The sequence below is a fragment of the Nipponia nippon genome, unplaced genomic scaffold (assembly GCF_047370975.1).
Source record: "Nipponia nippon isolate SJK-2023a ecotype South Korea unplaced genomic scaffold, ASM4737097v1 scaffold_1, whole genome shotgun sequence".
NCBI lineage: Eukaryota > Metazoa > Chordata > Aves > Pelecaniformes > Threskiornithidae > Nipponia > Nipponia nippon.
Genome location: NW_028262290.1, coordinates 141,363,924 through 141,382,849, shown reverse-complemented (window position 1 = coordinate 141,382,849; position 18,926 = coordinate 141,363,924). Strand labels below are relative to the sequence as shown.

At 40.6% G+C, this 18,926-nt stretch overlaps 1 protein-coding gene across 5 annotated transcripts in view; it reads right to left on the bottom strand.

Moving 5' to 3' along the window:
• CDK6 (cyclin dependent kinase 6) overlaps positions 1–18,926 on the bottom strand; it is a 143,448-nt gene that overhangs the window by 123,785 nt on the left and 737 nt on the right. For 3 of the 5 annotated variants that reach the window (XR_015708263.1, XM_087774854.1, XM_087774865.1), the window contains exon 2: positions 16,785–17,275. Coding sequence is in view for 4 of the 5 variants with exons in the window: in XM_087774854.1 (XP_087630980.1) it covers positions 16,785–17,017 (233 nt within the window). In the remaining variant the exon portion in view is untranslated. Of the gene's footprint in view, positions 1–16,784; positions 17,276–17,620; positions 17,753–17,875; positions 17,993–18,926 lie in introns of those variants that run through there. The other 2 variants (XM_087774881.1, XM_087774872.1) reach the window with 2 other exon arrangements.

Here is an 18,926-nt window from a genome sequence, read left to right as displayed (position 1 = left end):
TTTGGGGCGTCTTTTAGCAGCATGAGATGAGGGTTTACATTTTAATGCATGGATAGTTTTGAAACAAATTCAGCATTTTGTAAATGATAGTGTATGACAGATGTAAATACATGACAAAACTGTATTTTGGTTGTTTTGCAACAACAGCTTTCACATTTCTGAAAGAAATGAGCAAACTATAATAAATCTTGCAAAACAAGGTCTGATTCCTGGAGCGTTAAAACATTTTTACGTCTAGGCAAATGAAAACAAAGTACATCTACCCAAGCTCTGCAAGCAAAGGAGAGCGTGTTCTGAGACGTCCAGGCAGCCAGTGTCAGCTCAAGCTGAGCTGAGGAAGATCTGAGGACAGCAGAGCGTAATGGCTGAGACTCCGCAGCGCTAACATGGCTACCCGGCTTCCAGCTGGCTCAAAGCACCGGCAGAGTGAGTAGGCATCTGCCCGGGAATGAGGCAGGGCTGGCTCACATCTGCTTGCAAATGCTGCATGGACTTACAAAGCAGTGGACGCAGATTACTTAAGATCATAGAGTGAGTTGGTGTCAAAACTGTCGAGCCTTAATTTGCCAGGAATTATCACTTCAGGTCTGTCCTGCTCTTACACCATTCCCTAAGCTATCTATCTGCTTTTTCTGACTTCAGAAGAGTACTGGGTGAGATGGAAATTGTTCTAACCCTTTCTAAGCCATGTATGAATTGCTTTATTAATGTAATGATTTTTATTTCAAGAATGTCAAGAGACATCGAGGGCTGAAGGAGTTGCTCCTCATTATTTTCTCGAACCCATCCCCAAACCTTACAATCATCCTATTTACCTCTGTTCAGAGAAACAGCACAGAAACTTATACCACAGCTGATGGTCTTGAGCCTTTCTTTGTACAATTGCCTAAACAGGCAATGCTACACACCATACAGGGCCCACAGAATCAGCAGAGTCTATGAAAGCCTTTTCTGGCTGTGGTCAGCTTGCCTATTCCAGTGACACACTACTATTTTTTTTTTTTTCAATTGCCATCTTTTTTCCACCTAGCAGAAACAATCACCCTTCTTAGTTCTTCTTTAGAGCTTCCATTTATCTTCTGTTTAAATATGTAGTCAAGGAAAAGCCAAATTTTCACACTGTGAAATGTATGTAATCATACTGGACGTCACTATTTACGTAAAATTTTTATATGAATTTTCACGCTTATTGCACCACAGGCTTTTAATTAAGGTGTCACTGGACTACCAATTGTATCAGTTGCTATATTGTGTAACTTCTCTGTGTGTGTGGGTGAACACTTACCAGTGGTGCTGGCCTACAAAGAGAAATATTTGTTTTTTCACCCACATGGCCAATATACAATGGAAGAGCAGGAGCTAGAAAACAAAATAAGATTCCAAGCTCAAGGAGTCGAGAGTAATTAAATTGGATAGATACAGGGAACACATTAAGGAAATGTACGATCTTAGATAGTAAAGATATGGCTGCATTAATTGCAAGGGGAAAAAAGACATCATAAAACTGTCAAAATAAGCTAAGCGATTCAGGAACCAAGGTCCCAAATGACAAAATAACCTAGGTATTTAGTGTCGTCAGTGCACTTGAGAATCACTTGTTGTCCAAAGTGTCACTTCTCAATGATTTTCAATTAGTATCCCAATGCCTAAATCATAAGAATATAGGATTAGAAGAAAAAAATGAGACTAGTCGCCTGCATTAATAAGCACCCACGTAACAGACATTTATGAGGATGCGCAGATACCGCAGGCCGTCCCGCACCAAATGCAGAGCTAGAACGAGAGCTATGGCCCTGGAGCTTTTCCTTATGGCACATTTTAGTTTGAGAGCCTCACCGTCACCCCAGGTCCCTGCAGCAGTAGGATATTCGTGAAATAAAACTCCTAAGTTATTCCAGGAAGCTGACCTCTACCATTTTACACAGGATATTAAATAGACCCCAGCTGTCTCCACTTAGAAGTGACTTAGTTCATATGTTTTATAAAGGTCCATTCAGCCGCTTTCTGCGTTATCACAGAATTGAAATTACTTTCTGTAAAGAAAAAGTCAAACTTCTTGGTGATTTCCCTTACCTACTTTTCATGCAGGCATGTCTTGGTTTTCAAACATCATAACTGGCATCTGTATGTTCTGAAATAAGAATCCATGTCTGCGTTATGAAAATATTTGACTGAGAAATAACTGTCTCAAGTCCATTTGGAAGAAACATACACAGTAGAGCAATTTTTTTTTTTGCTAAATCCAGGAAGACACAGTAGTCTTCATTTCCATCAATGCCTCTGTACGCAAGCCCCTGTGGTATATGACTATTGATCTAAGCGCAGTACAGTCCGTGTGATTTTACTCCAGAAGACAGAGAAGCGACATGGATTTAGATTTTCCAAAGCACAAGAGCACTTTTTTAGGCTTGTGAAAAAAACAGTGATCAATATGCTAGAAATGCCATAATAATCATGTCCATTCAGAAAATGTTAGTTAAATTATTTCAAGAACTTAACAGTCTTTTTAAGTAGAGCCTCCATTTAAAAGGTGACAAGATGATACTGCAATATTTTTGTATAAAGGATGTGCTCTGGGATGAATAAGTTCTGGAACTGAATGAATAATGCAATTTAAAGGTGGCAATTTCATGCTTCCAAGAAGAAAGATCAAAGTGACCTTAAATTTTACAACATTTGAAAAATTTAAAAAAGGGTCAATATTAAAAGGAGACACATAATCCCATCATCCAAATATTCCCTAAAGCCTTTAAAAATACATATTTGTACTGCACACAGGATGAAAAAAAAAGACATCTGTTTAAAAAATTAGTTCTGCTGCTTTTAAATATTGACATCCCCTGTTCAATTGCCTGCTGCAGCGGACTATGCCCCAGTTAGGTTAAGCCATTAGATGTTTACTCTTTTGGATATTGCCTGGGCTCTTTGCCACTCACATCAGGCTTTATAATTTTCATTTACTCTTTCCAGAATACATTTAATAAAATTTACTATTTTATTATACTTAGGAGTGAGATGGCATTTCAGTTCCAAGTTCCAATTTTCAATGTCATGAAACTTTTTAAACACAATTAGCTTTTGGGATGGTTTTTTTCCTGGCTTGACCTCATTCCCTTTCAATTTTCTCTTTTAACTTTAAAAAAAGAAAACTGTTCAGACATTTTTAAGGCACAGACTTCAAACTAATTGCAGTCTTACATGTCTAACAATCCTCATCCATGTCACAAAATAATAATTCTGAACTTCCTGGTATAAATGCAGTCAAATCTTGAAATTTTCATGGTTTTTCTTCTCCAGATCTACACACACAGACATGTAATATGCATATCCAAAAAGCTTAATAAAGCAGCTTATTTGCTTTACTACAATTATATTGTCTTAGCAGTTCCATAATAAAAAAAGCTATTTTCAAGCTTTGTAAATCAAGCTATAAAACAACTAGCTCCAACAGACACTCAACATAAAAAATGATGGAGCAGAATCCGTTAGCATTACTGATTGATTTTAATTTTGCAGGCTATTACTGAGCAATGTGGGCTGTCACGTTTTGAGATTATGGAAAAATAAAACTTTAAATTCCGAAAAAATTATTCCAAGAGATAAAGGTGTAGTACCACTGCTTTCCAAGCACTCAGGTCTTGGATAATTCAGAATGGAATTTAAGTCAGACACCAGAATTTTCCAACTACTTGCAATTGTACAATCACGTAATTTGCTTGAAGGAATTTGAGGCAATGAATCTATATGTGTAGCATCAGAATTTTATTAATAATGAGATAATTAGCCCACTTAGTGGCAAATACTGTATGAGACCAGTATGGCAGAATGAAGGGAAATGAGCAAAATATGCAAGAGAAACTGTATCTGAGAAAGATTTCAAAGGTGCCTTAAACCACTTGTGGGCTGCTTGACTGGCCATCTCCAACACACATCTTCAGCTACTCTTCCTCTTGTAAAAGATTAACAAGTTTTGACCAAAATGGCTTCTGCTGGAGCTTAAAATTGGGTACAGGGTAACGAGGCAATGCCCACCCATTCCAGCTACATCCTGTTCCCCTTAGTACTTTAATGCCAAATGCAACCTAGAAGCAGATTGTCTGAAGTCAGTACATTTCACAGAAACCCACACTCTGCTACTAGGAAAAGTACAACACTTTTGCCAACTGATAAGTGTCTTGTACAGATCCTGACCAACAATCCATATACTAGAGACTTTGGTAAAAAACCCCCTGTCCTCTATAATACTAGTTTCTTAGTTGATTACCTCCTCTAATTTCTCATAGTTCAAGTGCCCTCTGATTTCAATACCAGCTTGTTGTTCCCCCACCCCCAAAATAATTTCCTATTTGCTTTTGTAACTTCTCTTATTTGCTGTACAAACTCCCTACTAGTGTTTCTACTTTCCACCTTCAAACTTGAACCATACTGACTGGCATTAATCTCACCTAGCTGTAGCAGGCTACAGTTAGGTGTCCACTCTGCATTAGCCACCCGGGCTCTCTCTGCAGCCAAGAAGAGAGAGGCAGGCGTTTCCAGAGGGCAATTCCTTCTTCTCCAGGGTGGGTACAGAGGGTGAGTGGGATGAATTATTCTCAGAAAGTGCATCGTCTCTCTGCACTCACTATGGGAAGACTCAAATGACTAGGATGGAGTAGACTTTTAATATTCAGATGGTTCAGGTTAGATGTCTGCTCACAGTTATCTTACACTCCTGTTTTATTTTTTTTATGCATGGCTATGTGTACCTTCTGTGCATCTATCATGATATCCTGGAGCAGAGTCATAAAAAGGGTAGAGAAAGTCTGGTGTCTCCCTTTGACATCTCCTACCCCTCTGGAGAGTTTGAGGAACCCATAGGTTTAAACTGTCCTACTATAGCTAGCGCCCAGGAAGAGGCTATAGATCCAAAGCAGCAGCCAGGATTTCCAGTGGCTGCACAGAGCATCACACCAGGGAAAGGCGTATGTCCCAAGTGACAAAACGTGTTGCTACAAATTTCTGTTTAAGTACCCACCATGTTGAATCTAAGCATTTTCATACCCTTCCTCTTGACCGTTGAATTTTTTATTACCTCCTGTTTCTTAATCTCTCTTTTCTAAAGCCTGTTGTTACTACACCAAGTTCGGGAACCATCCCTTTCCCAAATATATCAGATTTAATTACTGTGGTCACTATGACTGTGTGTCTTGACCATAAGAATTTCTTAAACCAGGTACTGCAAGTTACTTCAGGCTATGTAGAGAGTGATCTCTCTTCCTTGTACTCCAGGAACAGCTGCTTCATTGATGGTGTCTGTAAGTTTTGTCTCTAAACCTTGTCTCATTTGTCCACTCTATTAGGAACAGTGGCTGAAATTATCCTTTATTACTGTTTTAACAAACTTGGTTGACTTTCCAGCTTCTTCCAGAATTATAGGCTCAACATCCTTTCATTGATCTATAGGATGGCGGAAGATTTAAATTTGCTTTTTATGACTTAAGTTTTGTTTCTGCAGAACGGTCTTGTCCACTCTCAACTTTGGGTGACTGGAAACCAAGCAGTCTTTGAAGTGTATTTTTTTACAGACATCACAATATCCTATTGATTTGGGACATTCCAATATGCTTAAAATGTCTTCTAAAAAGACTCCCTCATCAGTCTTATCCACCTATCTGCGCTTTACCTGTAGCCACAAATACCTTTCATTTTAAGTCAAATGGATTACCTGACTCTTCTGTGCAACTCTTAACTATTCTTGCTGTTGTACCGCCATAGTCTTCAGTTCCAGTCTCATTTCTGTTTGTATTTCTTCACTACTGCATAAAGATCTGCTTTTGAAATAACTGACATCTGATGTTTTAATCTGACCAAATAAAATTAAAAAGTAATAAAACCTTCTTGATTTCTTAAGAACAGAGACAACATGAATAATAAGCAGCATAGAATTAAGTAATGCCAGGTAACTCTTTTTTTTTTTTTTAATGATGTTACAAACGTAAAGGCAATGTGATGAACGGGATTCTGTACAATGAAGAGGTACAGGTGCTCAGTTCTGCAGAAGTGCTAACTTGTCTGGGCCCTTCCAAGAATGCTAAATCTTTTAAGTTTAATGAGACATTTAATTCTGATTTTCAGACTGTAGTCATTGATTCAAACCTGTCTGGATATGGGTATTATTGCTTTGATCAAAACTTGTTGCTCAGCATTTTATAAAAAAACGGAGATGAACATTAAGGCAACAAATTGATTAGAGATGTCTGCGAGGAAACCACAGAGATCAGTGGGTAGGCCTATCTCCAGTAACAATCTAGAAGGTTATCTAAGGATAAACAGCACGCTAATTAAAAGTGCAGATGGTGCTCAAGCTCTATGTTGTAAAGATCACAAATACAAACAAAGTATGCTGTTAGATAAAATTAGCAAAACAAGATTCACCTTATAACCTACTTCCTACTAGAAAAAAAATAATACAGGTCATTAACTTTCACTGTCCCAAAGAAACCTGGAAATCAATAAGAAAGTTTCTAGTTCTGTGCTAGTGAATAACAAGTTAGACATAAACTTTCAATGCTGTACAGCAATCAGAAAGTCTCTAATTGTAGCTATAGAAGCATTTTCTCTTGAAGAAGGGAGATGTACATGGCACTGAAATGACCATGTCTGTGATGCAACCTGGAATTTGGGGGTAAGCACAGAACTGTACAAATTGCTTAGGTGACAACATAGAGCTAGACATCAAATATTTCAGAAGGTACATACTAGCTAAAGAAGAGTTATTTGTGGTGCTAAAAGGGAACGTAATTAGGAGGAGTGAAACAGGTCAACAGAAACCCTGAGTCCATACCAGTGAAAAACCTCCGAATGAAAGAACTATTTTTATACCCCAGTTTGGAAAACTCAGTAGTTGCAGCACCTAAAATCTGAATGGTAAAGTCTCGAATTTGCATGCTGGATGGGACACTTTTGCACAGTCTGGCTGTCCTAATGCATTTTTGTTCATCTTAACATTAGGAATTTATGATTTGAACAACCAGAGCTGTTTCAATCAGTGTAGCTCTATGGACTTTAACTTCACCAGCGGAAACTCAAGCCTTAAGTTTACAACTGCATTCTTGGATTAGCTGGAAGATGTAGATGCAGTTCCCCCATTAGTAGCTAGTGTTAGGCTGCTCACATAGATGAACAGTAAACTGTGCATGTCATTTTTCAGAACATAATACAAGAATAACCAGAAGATCTTCCTTCAACTGTAGTCTTCTGGTTAAAATATTGTATATATGATGATACACTACTGCAAAGTCAGAGCACTTAAAGATCAGAACCGTCTTTTCTGGAGAATACCATCCGACTATAATTTATTGAAGGGCTGTCATTTATTATGAGACACATTGATATTCTAGACAGCCACAAGAGTTCTTCTAGGAAAATGATTTGATCACCAGTAAGGGCAATTGAAAAGCAAAATTCATGTATAATACGTAATACTGTAAATCTGAAGAATCTAATTTCATCTTTAATATGCAACGTAAAAATGTCAGAATATATTTATATGATGAGGAAAGGGGTAGAAAGTCAAAGCTAGGAGAATGACAGAATGTGGGAATCTTACTAAGACTTACTAAAAGGGATATAATTTTAACATTGATACAATATATCTATGAGAAACCCACTATACTTCTATTTACATGTTGGATTTAATTATAACTTTATTCAAAATGCTGTTGCTAGGGATGTTTAAGTTTGTTGTAAATAAAAGACTCTCATATCCTATATCTGTTTTTAATATCACAGTTTTTTTAAAAATGTACGATTATGTATTTTTACGCATTAAAGGTTTCCAATTTTTTATAGAAACACTCACAAGGAGTCCAATTCCTTGTCATAATGAGTGAAAGTTAAATGTGACACTCAATGGCTTCACAGCCTTCCTTTTTTATGGGAAAGGAGCAGAGTGGGCAAAGTCCCCTAAGGTTGTTTCACTTCAGCAGTAGCTGTGTATCCAAACCAGAACTCCCCCAAACATCTAAGCACAGTCAGTACATTCCCAGCTCCTACTGCCAAGTTAAAATGAAAACGGTCTTAGTTCAGAAATGATTGAGGTGGTTTGCTCTAATCAAATTAAACCAGCCAAATGTTCTTTTCAAAGGTAACTGTCTACTCTGCAGCTGTATGCAAAATACCACATCAAATGTGGAAAAAAAAAATAGTGATAGAATTCTATCCTTACAGTAGAGCCCTGGCTCCACAGATGAAGAGAAACAAAAGCACCAGTGCAGCTAGGAATTACATTCACAGAAAGCTCCTACAAATATGCTAACTTAAGAAAACAGTGAACAAAGTACTGAAATTTCCAGTTTATAATTAATTGATTTCAGGGAGAAGGGAACTCTCTGACATTGTTAAACAGCAACAGATACCTTCAGTTATCTATCATAGTGACCACACTTCAAATAGATATTAAAAGACTAGCCAAAGGTTCACATAAAAGAGAGAAAAAAAAAATCACATAGGCTTTTCCATTCTATTTCTCACTTCCTTTCTCTGTTTCTATCAAAACATGTAACATTCTGCACTGACTAATGTTGCAAAAGTCCAAACTCAATAGGTTTCATTTAAATTCAGTGTGATTCATCTGGACTAGAATTGAGTTTTCAATCATTAAATATGGGAAATTCCTGCAAAGATGAATTCATATGCAAGTTATTTTTTAATTTTCTTTTACTAAGAAAAGATCAGTCACCTGTTAATGACAATCCAGAGTGACAATCAGTCAGTGTTCATATGAAGGCTTTTAAAACAGTATGGAACTTTTTGCTAAGTTTGTAAATTGTTTGCTAGGCATGTCATGGGAAATCTACCCCGGGGCATCTCTACCAGTATCAGCAAATTGGCACATTCCAGTACACCCTGTATTTGGGCATCTGAAATCATCACCTGGTCCTAAAATTACGCAGGATGCTTCTTAGGCTAGAGATTGATCTCCTTCTAAAACCCTAAAAAGACATCTAAAGCATCATATAGAAGAGTTTCTTATTACTCATATAAAACATTCTTTGTTCCGTCTAAAGAAAACGCAACCGTGTTGTTAGAATTTTAAGGCCTGATTTTAAAAGGATTATTTAGCGGAATATTTCCTTGTGAACATCTTCTAAGGATGGGACAAATTATCAAAGGCTAAGGGAAAATAAATAAATAGGAAAATCAATACAATAATTTGGATGCAATGAGGTATTTTCAAAGAGTTCGGAAATCAACAGTCACATTTCCACTCTTTGACGATCAATTCATCAAAAGCTTCCCAAATGGAAGTTTCCTAAATGGAAAATGTCAAAGTACACGATGGAAAAAAACACTCCTTGGAAAATTCTAGAATGGTTTGTTTGTTAAATACAAACACTTTATAGTTTAGAAGAATAGCTGTTAAATAATCATGCATGCATAATTTAAAATATTTTTCAGAATATAAGAAAAATATATGAAGAACTGATATTGGAGGATAAATTTCCTCTCTTTTTAATGAAAAAGCACAGCTTAGTTGTGTATGTATATAGGCACAGTTATCTTTTGATAATTTGTTAGATCATTAAGAATGAACTTGTTCAGCAAAACTGGAAAACAACTAGATTTCATACAAAGAGTAAAAACCAAATGCTCTGCATACAGCTGCAAAGTTTTAGAATGAACAGCAACTTCTATTTTATTGAGGGCTATGAAACTTTATAAAATCATTTTTAAACTTCAGAACTAAATTAAGTCAACTAAGAATTGCTGCAAAGACAAATAACCGCTCCTGATGCCAAATTCACATTACTGCTATATCAGGATAGTTACATTATTTATTCTGCATGATTTATTTTAACTTTTAATAGAAAAACTCTCCAGAAATAAGGCTTTGGTTAATGTAGTACATGAATAAGAATCAGTATCTGTGATTCATATTCTTATGTATATTGTCCCTGAACTGTATTCAGAAAAGCACTTTAAAATTCAGTGCATACTTAATATCATAGCTATTTCTATTTGACAATGCACTTACATCTGTGCTAAATTTCCAACAATGGCTTAAATCCCACCGAGTGTACCTGAGTGACTCAGTGCTTTACTAAGTCACAGCCTCCATCCTACTCTCTTTCAAACACCTGGAAATTGAGGACTTTCCTTCTCCCTGCTCTGCTCCACACTTCAGCCGGCGGTAGGTACCATGAAGCAAACTGGAAAGTCCCAATTAGTCTACCCTGCCCCCTGTTTGCTGGGGTGGACCGTCCACGCTCCTGTCCTTTTCAAGGCTCAGTTTTGAATCCTGGACCCCACTCCATTAACTCAGGCGACGCTGATGCTTTGCCTGGCAGTCACAGCAATGGTTCTGGCGAAATGAGTTGGTTTTCCATTCTGGGCAGGACCAGCAAGACTAGATCTCTCCAAGAACAGCATAGACATAACCATCCACAGATTTAAGGAAGGAAAGGAGCACTGGACATAGTCTAAAATGACTAACATTTACTTACACAAAGACTGGAAACATGTTTTTTGTGAAAAGCTCAGATTCAGAATAAGATAAAATACTTTTTGAAGAAAGCTTGTACTCACTCCAGAAACTGAATTTCCTAAGGCTCAGAAGGCTATTCCATATTCAACCCTTCCGTCCTGACATGCTCTTATCTGGTCCTGTTTCTGGCAGACCATGTATTCAAACTAAATCATCACATCCATTACTAATAAACAATTCATATGGATAGGAAGAATATAACTTATTTTCCCTGTACGTGCTTATTCTGTGTACTGTAGGGTTGCAAGCAGATGATGACAGGCCAGCATTCATGTGCAGTAACTTCACAATGTCCTCTGCCAACTTAACAAACTTCTCCAAATCCTACCTACAGCCAAACCCTCTTCAGTGTCAGCCACATCATTCCCCTTTGCCCTCTTGTTATGACAGAAACCACATTTCCAGGTAGGCAGTCCTCCCCAAGAGCTTTGCAGTGCTCCTCCTCGCAGTGGCTGGTCAGTTCAGGGATCATCTCCCTTCCCCTCCGACCACCACCGCTCTCCAGCCTGGAAATGCCTCTCTGCCGCCAAGGTACTTCCCATCTTCACATCTGCCTTGAAGACCATCCTGTTTGTGTTTGACTAAAACTGACTCTGAAGCTCATTCAGTTTTTCCTTCCCATTACTCATCTACTTCTTCTACCTCAGCTGAGACTCATCTGCCACGTTAATCCCTTTAACCTTGGCAAGTTTCAAGTTCACTTTCTTCTGCTTCACTCCATCCCTGCATCTTATTTTACTCTTTCCGCATGCAAGACAATCCCTGTACCTAGCAATGTAGAAGTAATCACTTCTTTCTCTCCAGGGGCCTGCCAGATGCCATATGAGTGGTGCTACACAAAAATAAATTGAATCGCACAATACAGCACACTGCTGATCTGTAAGAATGATGTCACACACTAGAAGTTTAACATTAGCTTGGCAGAAAAAGGAAGTAAGGAAGGAAGCAGAATTCACTGGAGACAAACACCCCCTAAAATAGAAATGTTTCACTTGATGGGAGAAGATCATCCTTTAAACTTATTAACAGTACAGTAATAAAGCCAGCCGCCAATATCAGTGTCAGCACAAACTGGAAAGAGAAACAAAATTAGCTACTGTATTTTGAAATTCTTTCCCCTCTGTATGTTCCCATATAATTTCAGTTGAACAAACAGAACAAAGCAAAACAACTACAAGTTTAAATTGCCTTGCAAAAGGGTAGCTAGGTGTTGATGACCTGCTACGGATACACTCTGAATGCTCTCTCTATCAGGGTAGAGAGGGAATTTTAAGACACTTGTAAAAAGACACCTTCTAAGTATAACGCAAATTTAAGCACCAAGCTGTGATACACTTCTGGGACCTCTGAGCAGAGCCAAGTGCTGGTCTTTATGTCAGGGCACGTGGGGATGGGGGAGCCAAGTGTGCCCCAGCCTCTTCCCCCCACACTCAGGCTGCCTTGCCAAGGGACTCAGGTGATGGGCTCCATCAAGTACTCAAGTGCAAACCAAGAGATAGCAGCATGGACCACTGGACTGCAAAAGCAGGGGAAAAGCAACATGACAGTATTGCTGTACCATTTATATTTCAATGGCTATAAAATAACATAAAACCTTGAACATGGCATAATTGTACAAATACTCCTAATTACTGGGTTTCCCCTACACTGATCCATATACCAAAAATACTGAGGAATAAAGTTACACTTCCAGCTAGGTGGATCATTCTGTTGAACCTGTCAATTAGCTGGGGCACCTATCATGCAAGTTAACGGGAAGGAGAGAACTAAGATTCTTAATTCCTTATTGTATGGTAATGATGACCTTGAATGGCAAGATTTCTGACACTTATCTTTGAAATAATAACCCAGATTAGATTATATTCAATATAATTTTGGCTGTTTCAAAACTGAAGATTTACTAACCCATGAAAATACTAAAAAAGTTGTATTTATCAAAAAACTATACGCCAGGAGGCAAAAATATACAGCTTTGCAGGTTTGTTCTATTTGCTTAAGATTTAACACTATTAAACCTGTTAAATATATATATGTTAGAAAACAAGCATGTCAAGAATTACAGTATTCTGTCTTGTATAACACCTTCCCAGAGTGCAAATTCACAGTTTGATGGATGATTAACATTAGGGGAAAATTATTCACCTGATTACCAGCAGGAGAGAGATAAAATGAACACAATATATTGCTGAATTTAGCATTATAATCACAAGAAGAATTTTTACAGATATATTGCAGCAGGGAATACTCCCAGTTTTACACACAGGAATTTCCTGAATCTAATATGTCATTTATTCCTGGCAAAGTCTGTCCTTTGTCTACATATATTTCATTTTTCCCAAACAGAACAGCACTAAGCTACATAAGTGCTGGACCAACTTTTGCCAGATTTAACTACTGTATACAGTAAAGCTTTAGTAAAGCATTACATCTTATTATCTGAAAGGTGAGCGAGAGGAGCACCTTAATCATCCTATTATTAGTTACAAAGGACATTTCAGAGCCTACAACATACCTCATTTTAGACCAATTCACAGTAAGATTTACTCTTGAAGATTCTATTTTTTGCTTTGTTTTGTGAAGATAAATAGAATAGAGTAAGGTGTCCTGATGGAGGAAAACTCTATACAAGGGAAAATATGAACAGGAGAGGATTTTAAGCACATAGCAATCATCCTTTTAACTGTATTTTTCCCATGCCTTTCTGTAGACTATTTTTGACAGTCTCACAAAATACTAGATCAGTCCTCCAGGCCTTATTTCCATTATAGTCAATAGTCCAGAGACTTCCACTACCATCACTATTCTGATGAAGATTAGACTTCCTTTCACTTCTTATCTTGCACCTCGTTTTGCTTTATTCTGCAGTGAAGTCTTATCTAACTTCATTATCTGTCGTTGTAAAAGCAACTGCGCTGCGAAAAATGCATCTCTTCGTTGTACGAATATAGAAATGATAGATTTGCAGAGAAGGACGCGAAAGAAAGCTCTCATAATTAGCAAGCAGTAGCATGGAAAAATATGATAAGTATTTTGTTTAAAATTATTCTGTGCTATTTAGACATTTCTACTTCATGGAGAAAATTCTCTTCCATCCCCAATGCCAAGCACTGGAAACCAGTTTTGGCTCTAAGCATTTCTCAGGATTTTAGAGGAAGGGAATCTATGACTATCTACAGCTATGACAAACCTGGGCTGCAGTACCAATGCTGGTCCTGCCTCATGGCTCCATGACCAACAAAGCCACGGAGCTCCACCTCTGCCTAGCAAGTACTGGGTCTTTTCCTTACCAAACTGTTCTTCACATTCAGCACCACTTCATGGAGACAGAGAAGCCCTGGACTGTCGAGCTCCTTACGGTACTCTCTGGAGATGCCCAGACCTACCATTTGAGTTCAGAATGATGAGATGTGGCCTGAGATGTCTGCCATTGCCATCCGCTGATGCCAGAGTACCACAGCCGAGCACAGGGCATATGTGGCTCGTCTGTTTGAAGTCTGTCTAAATTTTGACTCACAGAATGACTGTCGGTTTGCATTGAGCGACTCATGGATCACACATGCCATTACTCAGAGGTAGCAGATTCACCATTATATTTGCAGTTCTCACTTATTTCTCTCAGGCTAGTTGCCTGTAATAATCAGAAAAAAGCTGGACATCCCCTCAAAATAAATAAAAAAAAATGATTTCAAATATTTGTGTTGTTATCCCAGTGCTCTGAAAATGATGTACACTTTAATCCAGTATGTAGACAATGCATTTGCCGTTATTTTTACTTACTAGCCTGGCCATGATACCAGTTTCCAGAATGCATGCCCAAACAATGAACATTTTTGTGAGAATAATATGTTCAATAATTGAGTACAGCTAGGTCAGCTGCTTAAAATCGTAGATCTTCTTTTACAGTATTTCCTTTTCTGAGCATATTTACATACTGCAAAAATAGACCTTTAATTTCAATAAATTACAAACTCTTCTACCGTATTTTGTAACGGAACTGGGGCATTTAAATATTTTCAAATAATCTTTCATTATAAGGACAGGATTTCAGTTACTCCAAAATGCTACTTATAGCTTCATCTGCTCTACAGATTAAAAACATGCACAACAGAGGTGAGTTTTTAAATAGCATTCCTCCCATTTTAGAACAGATAATGTTTGAAATTGCTTCATATATTCCTCTTCCTGTTTGTGGAACAAAGTATGCAGCCAAGGTCCCAAGCATCCTGATACATCACAGCCCAACCCCTTCCATCTGAAATGCTGCTTATGGCAAAAGGTACAGGCTTCACAACACCCCTATGAGGATGCACTTTCAGAGATTTTTATATTGAAACTACATTCTCATATTGCTGGTTGAAATACTTACTGCTTTCAGAGAATGAATTTTCGTTCAAACTTGTAAAAATATTTCAAGCTTCAATATATTTATGCAATGCTATGTTGAGATTGCACTGCACTTACAACCAAGCAAAACAAGTCTGCAGCTGCATAGTCAGTCCATCCAATAGCTCTTTGGAAGACAAGAATTTTATTTTTCATGATTTTGCTGAATTCAGGATTAGAAAGCTCTTAAAAAACATCTTTTACTTCATATGGAAAGATCTCGATGGCAGAAAAACTCATAAATATTGCTACGTTGAATTATTCCCAAACAAGGTTTACAATTTTCACAACATGTAAATGTCTAAACCTGGACAACTAAATCCTCATTTACTCTTATAAATTATTGGGCTGGATTTCAGTGATTCTGAGAACTCTCAACTATCTCCACTGCCAAGGAAGAACTTTGTGCGCGCTCCTCTGTATACTAAGCCACTTGATTTGGTGATCAAATACGACACGTTGTCCACACAAAGATGCCCCCGCTTTTGAAATTTATTCACTAAGCCTCTGGCATTACCAGGTGCCAGTCAAAATAATGGTTATTAACCAAATTGTGGATTTGCTTGATTAGCAATGGAAAAGTGTGAGCTGCAGCCTGCATCCCATCGCTCACTACAGTGAGACTGACGACACGCGCTCCATTATCAGTATTTCAGAATACACATGCTTTGCCTATTCAGTTTAGACAGAAATGCCTTGAGATGAACAAAAATGAATTTATCTCTAGCTATTCACTTCTGTATTTTAAATATTATTCTCTGTCTCACCTTTCCTCTTGCACCTACTATAAACCCCCTCATCTCAGACCCTAAAACAGGAGGATCACACCTACAAGCCATTTTGAAGGTCACCTCTAACTGCAGAGTATCTATTTCTCTAGGACTGAAAGAGGCTTGGTGTTAGTGAAGTATAAAATATTTTCCTTTTGCTATGCAATATGTGCGTACAATAACGCAAATAACAGGAAATATTATTGTTAATACAGCACCATCAGCCAGATGCTGACCAGTTTCAAACCACTGTACACCTGGGTATCCGCAAAGTGAAGCTTACTTCTTGAAGTTCATAATATTAATAAAAGACGCTCACAGGCTGCTGGAGGTTTCCAGCTATAGAAAAATGTAAGAGATTATGGTAGGGCCAGCCTTACTGAGAAAATCTGTTCAAGAACACAGGTCATTTATCCAGGGTTTGTGCTACTGACACGACAGAAAGGACATCCTGGGGCCATTGCCACCATTTTGCAAGCAGGGCCTGACATCTGTACTGTCGCACTCTTGGTAGCACAATCATCAGCATGCGGTGAAAATAACAGTACCAGTCAAACAGCATTCAACCATAAGGCCGCCTGCAAAGCTTGAAGTCTTAAGCTGTTACTTCTCTTTAACACGACAATCTACAACTTTCTATAAAAGCATCCCAAAAGGTAGAATGCACTTTCCACTACCTCTCTCCTAATCTTTGCCATTTCAATAATGAATAGAGCTGCTAAAAATCAGCTGCAGCTGGCAGAACTAATACCTGAATCAAAACCTGGGAGACGCTGGGTTTTTTTCATTCTCTCTTATGCCCAAGGAAATAGTGTATATATGGCTCCTTGCCCACCCACTCAAACACTTAAGTCACACACCTATGCCTCTGGAGATGGGTGTTTGTGTGTGTGGGAGGCAATGCACAGGGATGAGGTGAGGTCTGGCAGGCAGCACCATGGCCTGCTGAAACCTCAAACCACACTTCATGTACACAGTTTAGTGCTCACTTCATCCACAAACCCAAACTAGTGTCCAGTCCATTTACCTACCCAAACTCTCGCTTGCCCAATTCATGTACTAAAACCAGGGCCCCGCTGATCGGGACGCCTGCCCCGCTTCCTCACCTGACCACGTTGGGGTGCTCGAACGTCTCCAGGTGCCTCAAAACTGCCACCTCTCGGATGGTGGACAGCGGCATCCCCTCCTCGCTGGTCTGCACCCGTACCCGCTTCAGCGCAACAAAGCGACCTCCGTTCTTCAAGTCTCGGGCCTTGAACACCTTCCCGTAGGCTCCTTCCCCAATCTCAGCCACACATTCATACTGCTGGTCAGCCACGTTTGTGCTGTCCTTATCCATGCTGGCGCGGCTCCTCTTCCTCCTGTGCTCCAAGCGCCGCGGAGCGGCTCTCGGTCTCAATCGTTTTCTGAAAACTAGTACTTTGCTTGTGTTGCAGATAGGCCACGCGCTTGGTACCTCTGCCAGAGGGGCAGTAGAAAGCTCTCGCCCCAGTCTTCTCGTTCCTCTTCTGTATGGGCCCCAATGTGTCTCCTCTTTCAGCCACCGGGAATTATCATACAGTCTTTGGGAGCATTGTCTGTGTAAAGCCAATGAGATCTGGAGGACAAACCAAGCAAGAAAAGTCAGTTTAGTTTACTTCATTACTTTGCATCATTCAAAAACTGAGAAAATTAAGCTAATATAGTAGATAGCTACATGCAAAGCAAAAATGTGGTGCAAAGGAAGACGTGAACCACGAGGGTGACACATGTATCAACGTTCCTGCGTGGCTGATACAACACTGCATAGTTATCATGGTCTGCACAGAAGGCTACAACACACAGCTACAGAGCAACCACGTGCTGTGGGATTTTACTGAGCAACGGGCTGAATACGACGACCCCGTGAGACAGGGACGATGGGAATGGCAGAGCTAACTATGCATGTGTGAGGGGAAGTTACGTCCAGGAACTTATGTCAGGATTGCAGGACTCAAAGGTTTCTTCAGTGCACATGGTGGGGTCTTGGAAATATATCCCACGCTACATTACTGTTGCTTATTTGTAAATGACTGATAGCACTTGGAGGTTTCAGGCTTGCTCTGCTCTCCCCTGTGCTAAGTCCTGCATGAACACATCGCAAGAGACAAGTTCCTGCCTCAAAGCGCCTGTGGGGAGGAGAAATACGCACATATTTAAAAGACGATAATAATGTTACCGAGCATTGTGTGCTAGAGGTAGATTCAGAAATGTACACTTCAGCGAACTTATCAACACGCAAGGGTTTTGGCTGTGGACACTGCTACCACTGGATGGGCGACTGGCAGTTCCTTGCAGACCAGCGTGATGGAAGATGGTCTTCAGGAGCAGCACGCTCTGCTGTGTAGCGCATGAGGCTGGAGAGCAGAAGCGCTTCCTTCTGCATCCAGTTTCATCCACACTTTCTGCAGCTCTGTGGGCAAACCCTCTCCCCTCACAAAGCTCCGCATCAATCCTCTCCTTTTCCCCTGCCCCTTTTTAACATAATGATATTGTGACCTCCGGGGCTGCAACCCTCTCCTACACCGCGTTTTTACCGTGCCAAGATTAAAGTGCCCCGGACAGCTCAGTCGGGGATGCCCTAATTTGAACCCAGACACAAAGCCAGAGGTATTTTCTACATTTATGCTGATCTTCCACCTTAGTCGCAGATGAAAAGAGCGATCTGAAGGAAACCTGCGCCCGCTGCTCATCGCTGTTCCCCGGCTGCAGCCAGAGGCACCACCCTGCCCCACGGGCTCCAGCCGCCACCCCAGCTGCCACCGCACCGCCCCGTCCGGCGGGGCCACCCGCGCCCCCGCACCTCCGCGCCCGCAGCGGCCCCAGGCGCCGGGGGACACCTGCCCCGCGCCCCGCGCCCCGCGCCCCGCGTCCCGCGCCGCTGCGGAGGGCGCCCCCCGGCGGCGGGTAGCGGCGACGCGCCCGTGCGTGGCCGCGGGGGCGGCGGGCCCTGCCGCGGCGCGGACGCGGCGCCGGGTGGAAAGTTACCGGTGGCTCTCCCCGGGCGCGGCGGGACAGCGGCGGCGCCCCCCGGCCCTCGCCCCCCCGCCCCGGCACCGAGCTCCCCTTCGCGGGCGCCCCACGCGCGGCGGGGGGTGGCGGCGGGGGACATGCGGGGAACCGCGTCCCCCCGCTTCCTCTCAGGGGACGGGGACGGGGGGGGGGGGCGGCTCGGCAGGACGCTGAGGGGACCCCCCCCGGCGGCTCCCCGGGAGGGCAGCCCCCTCCCC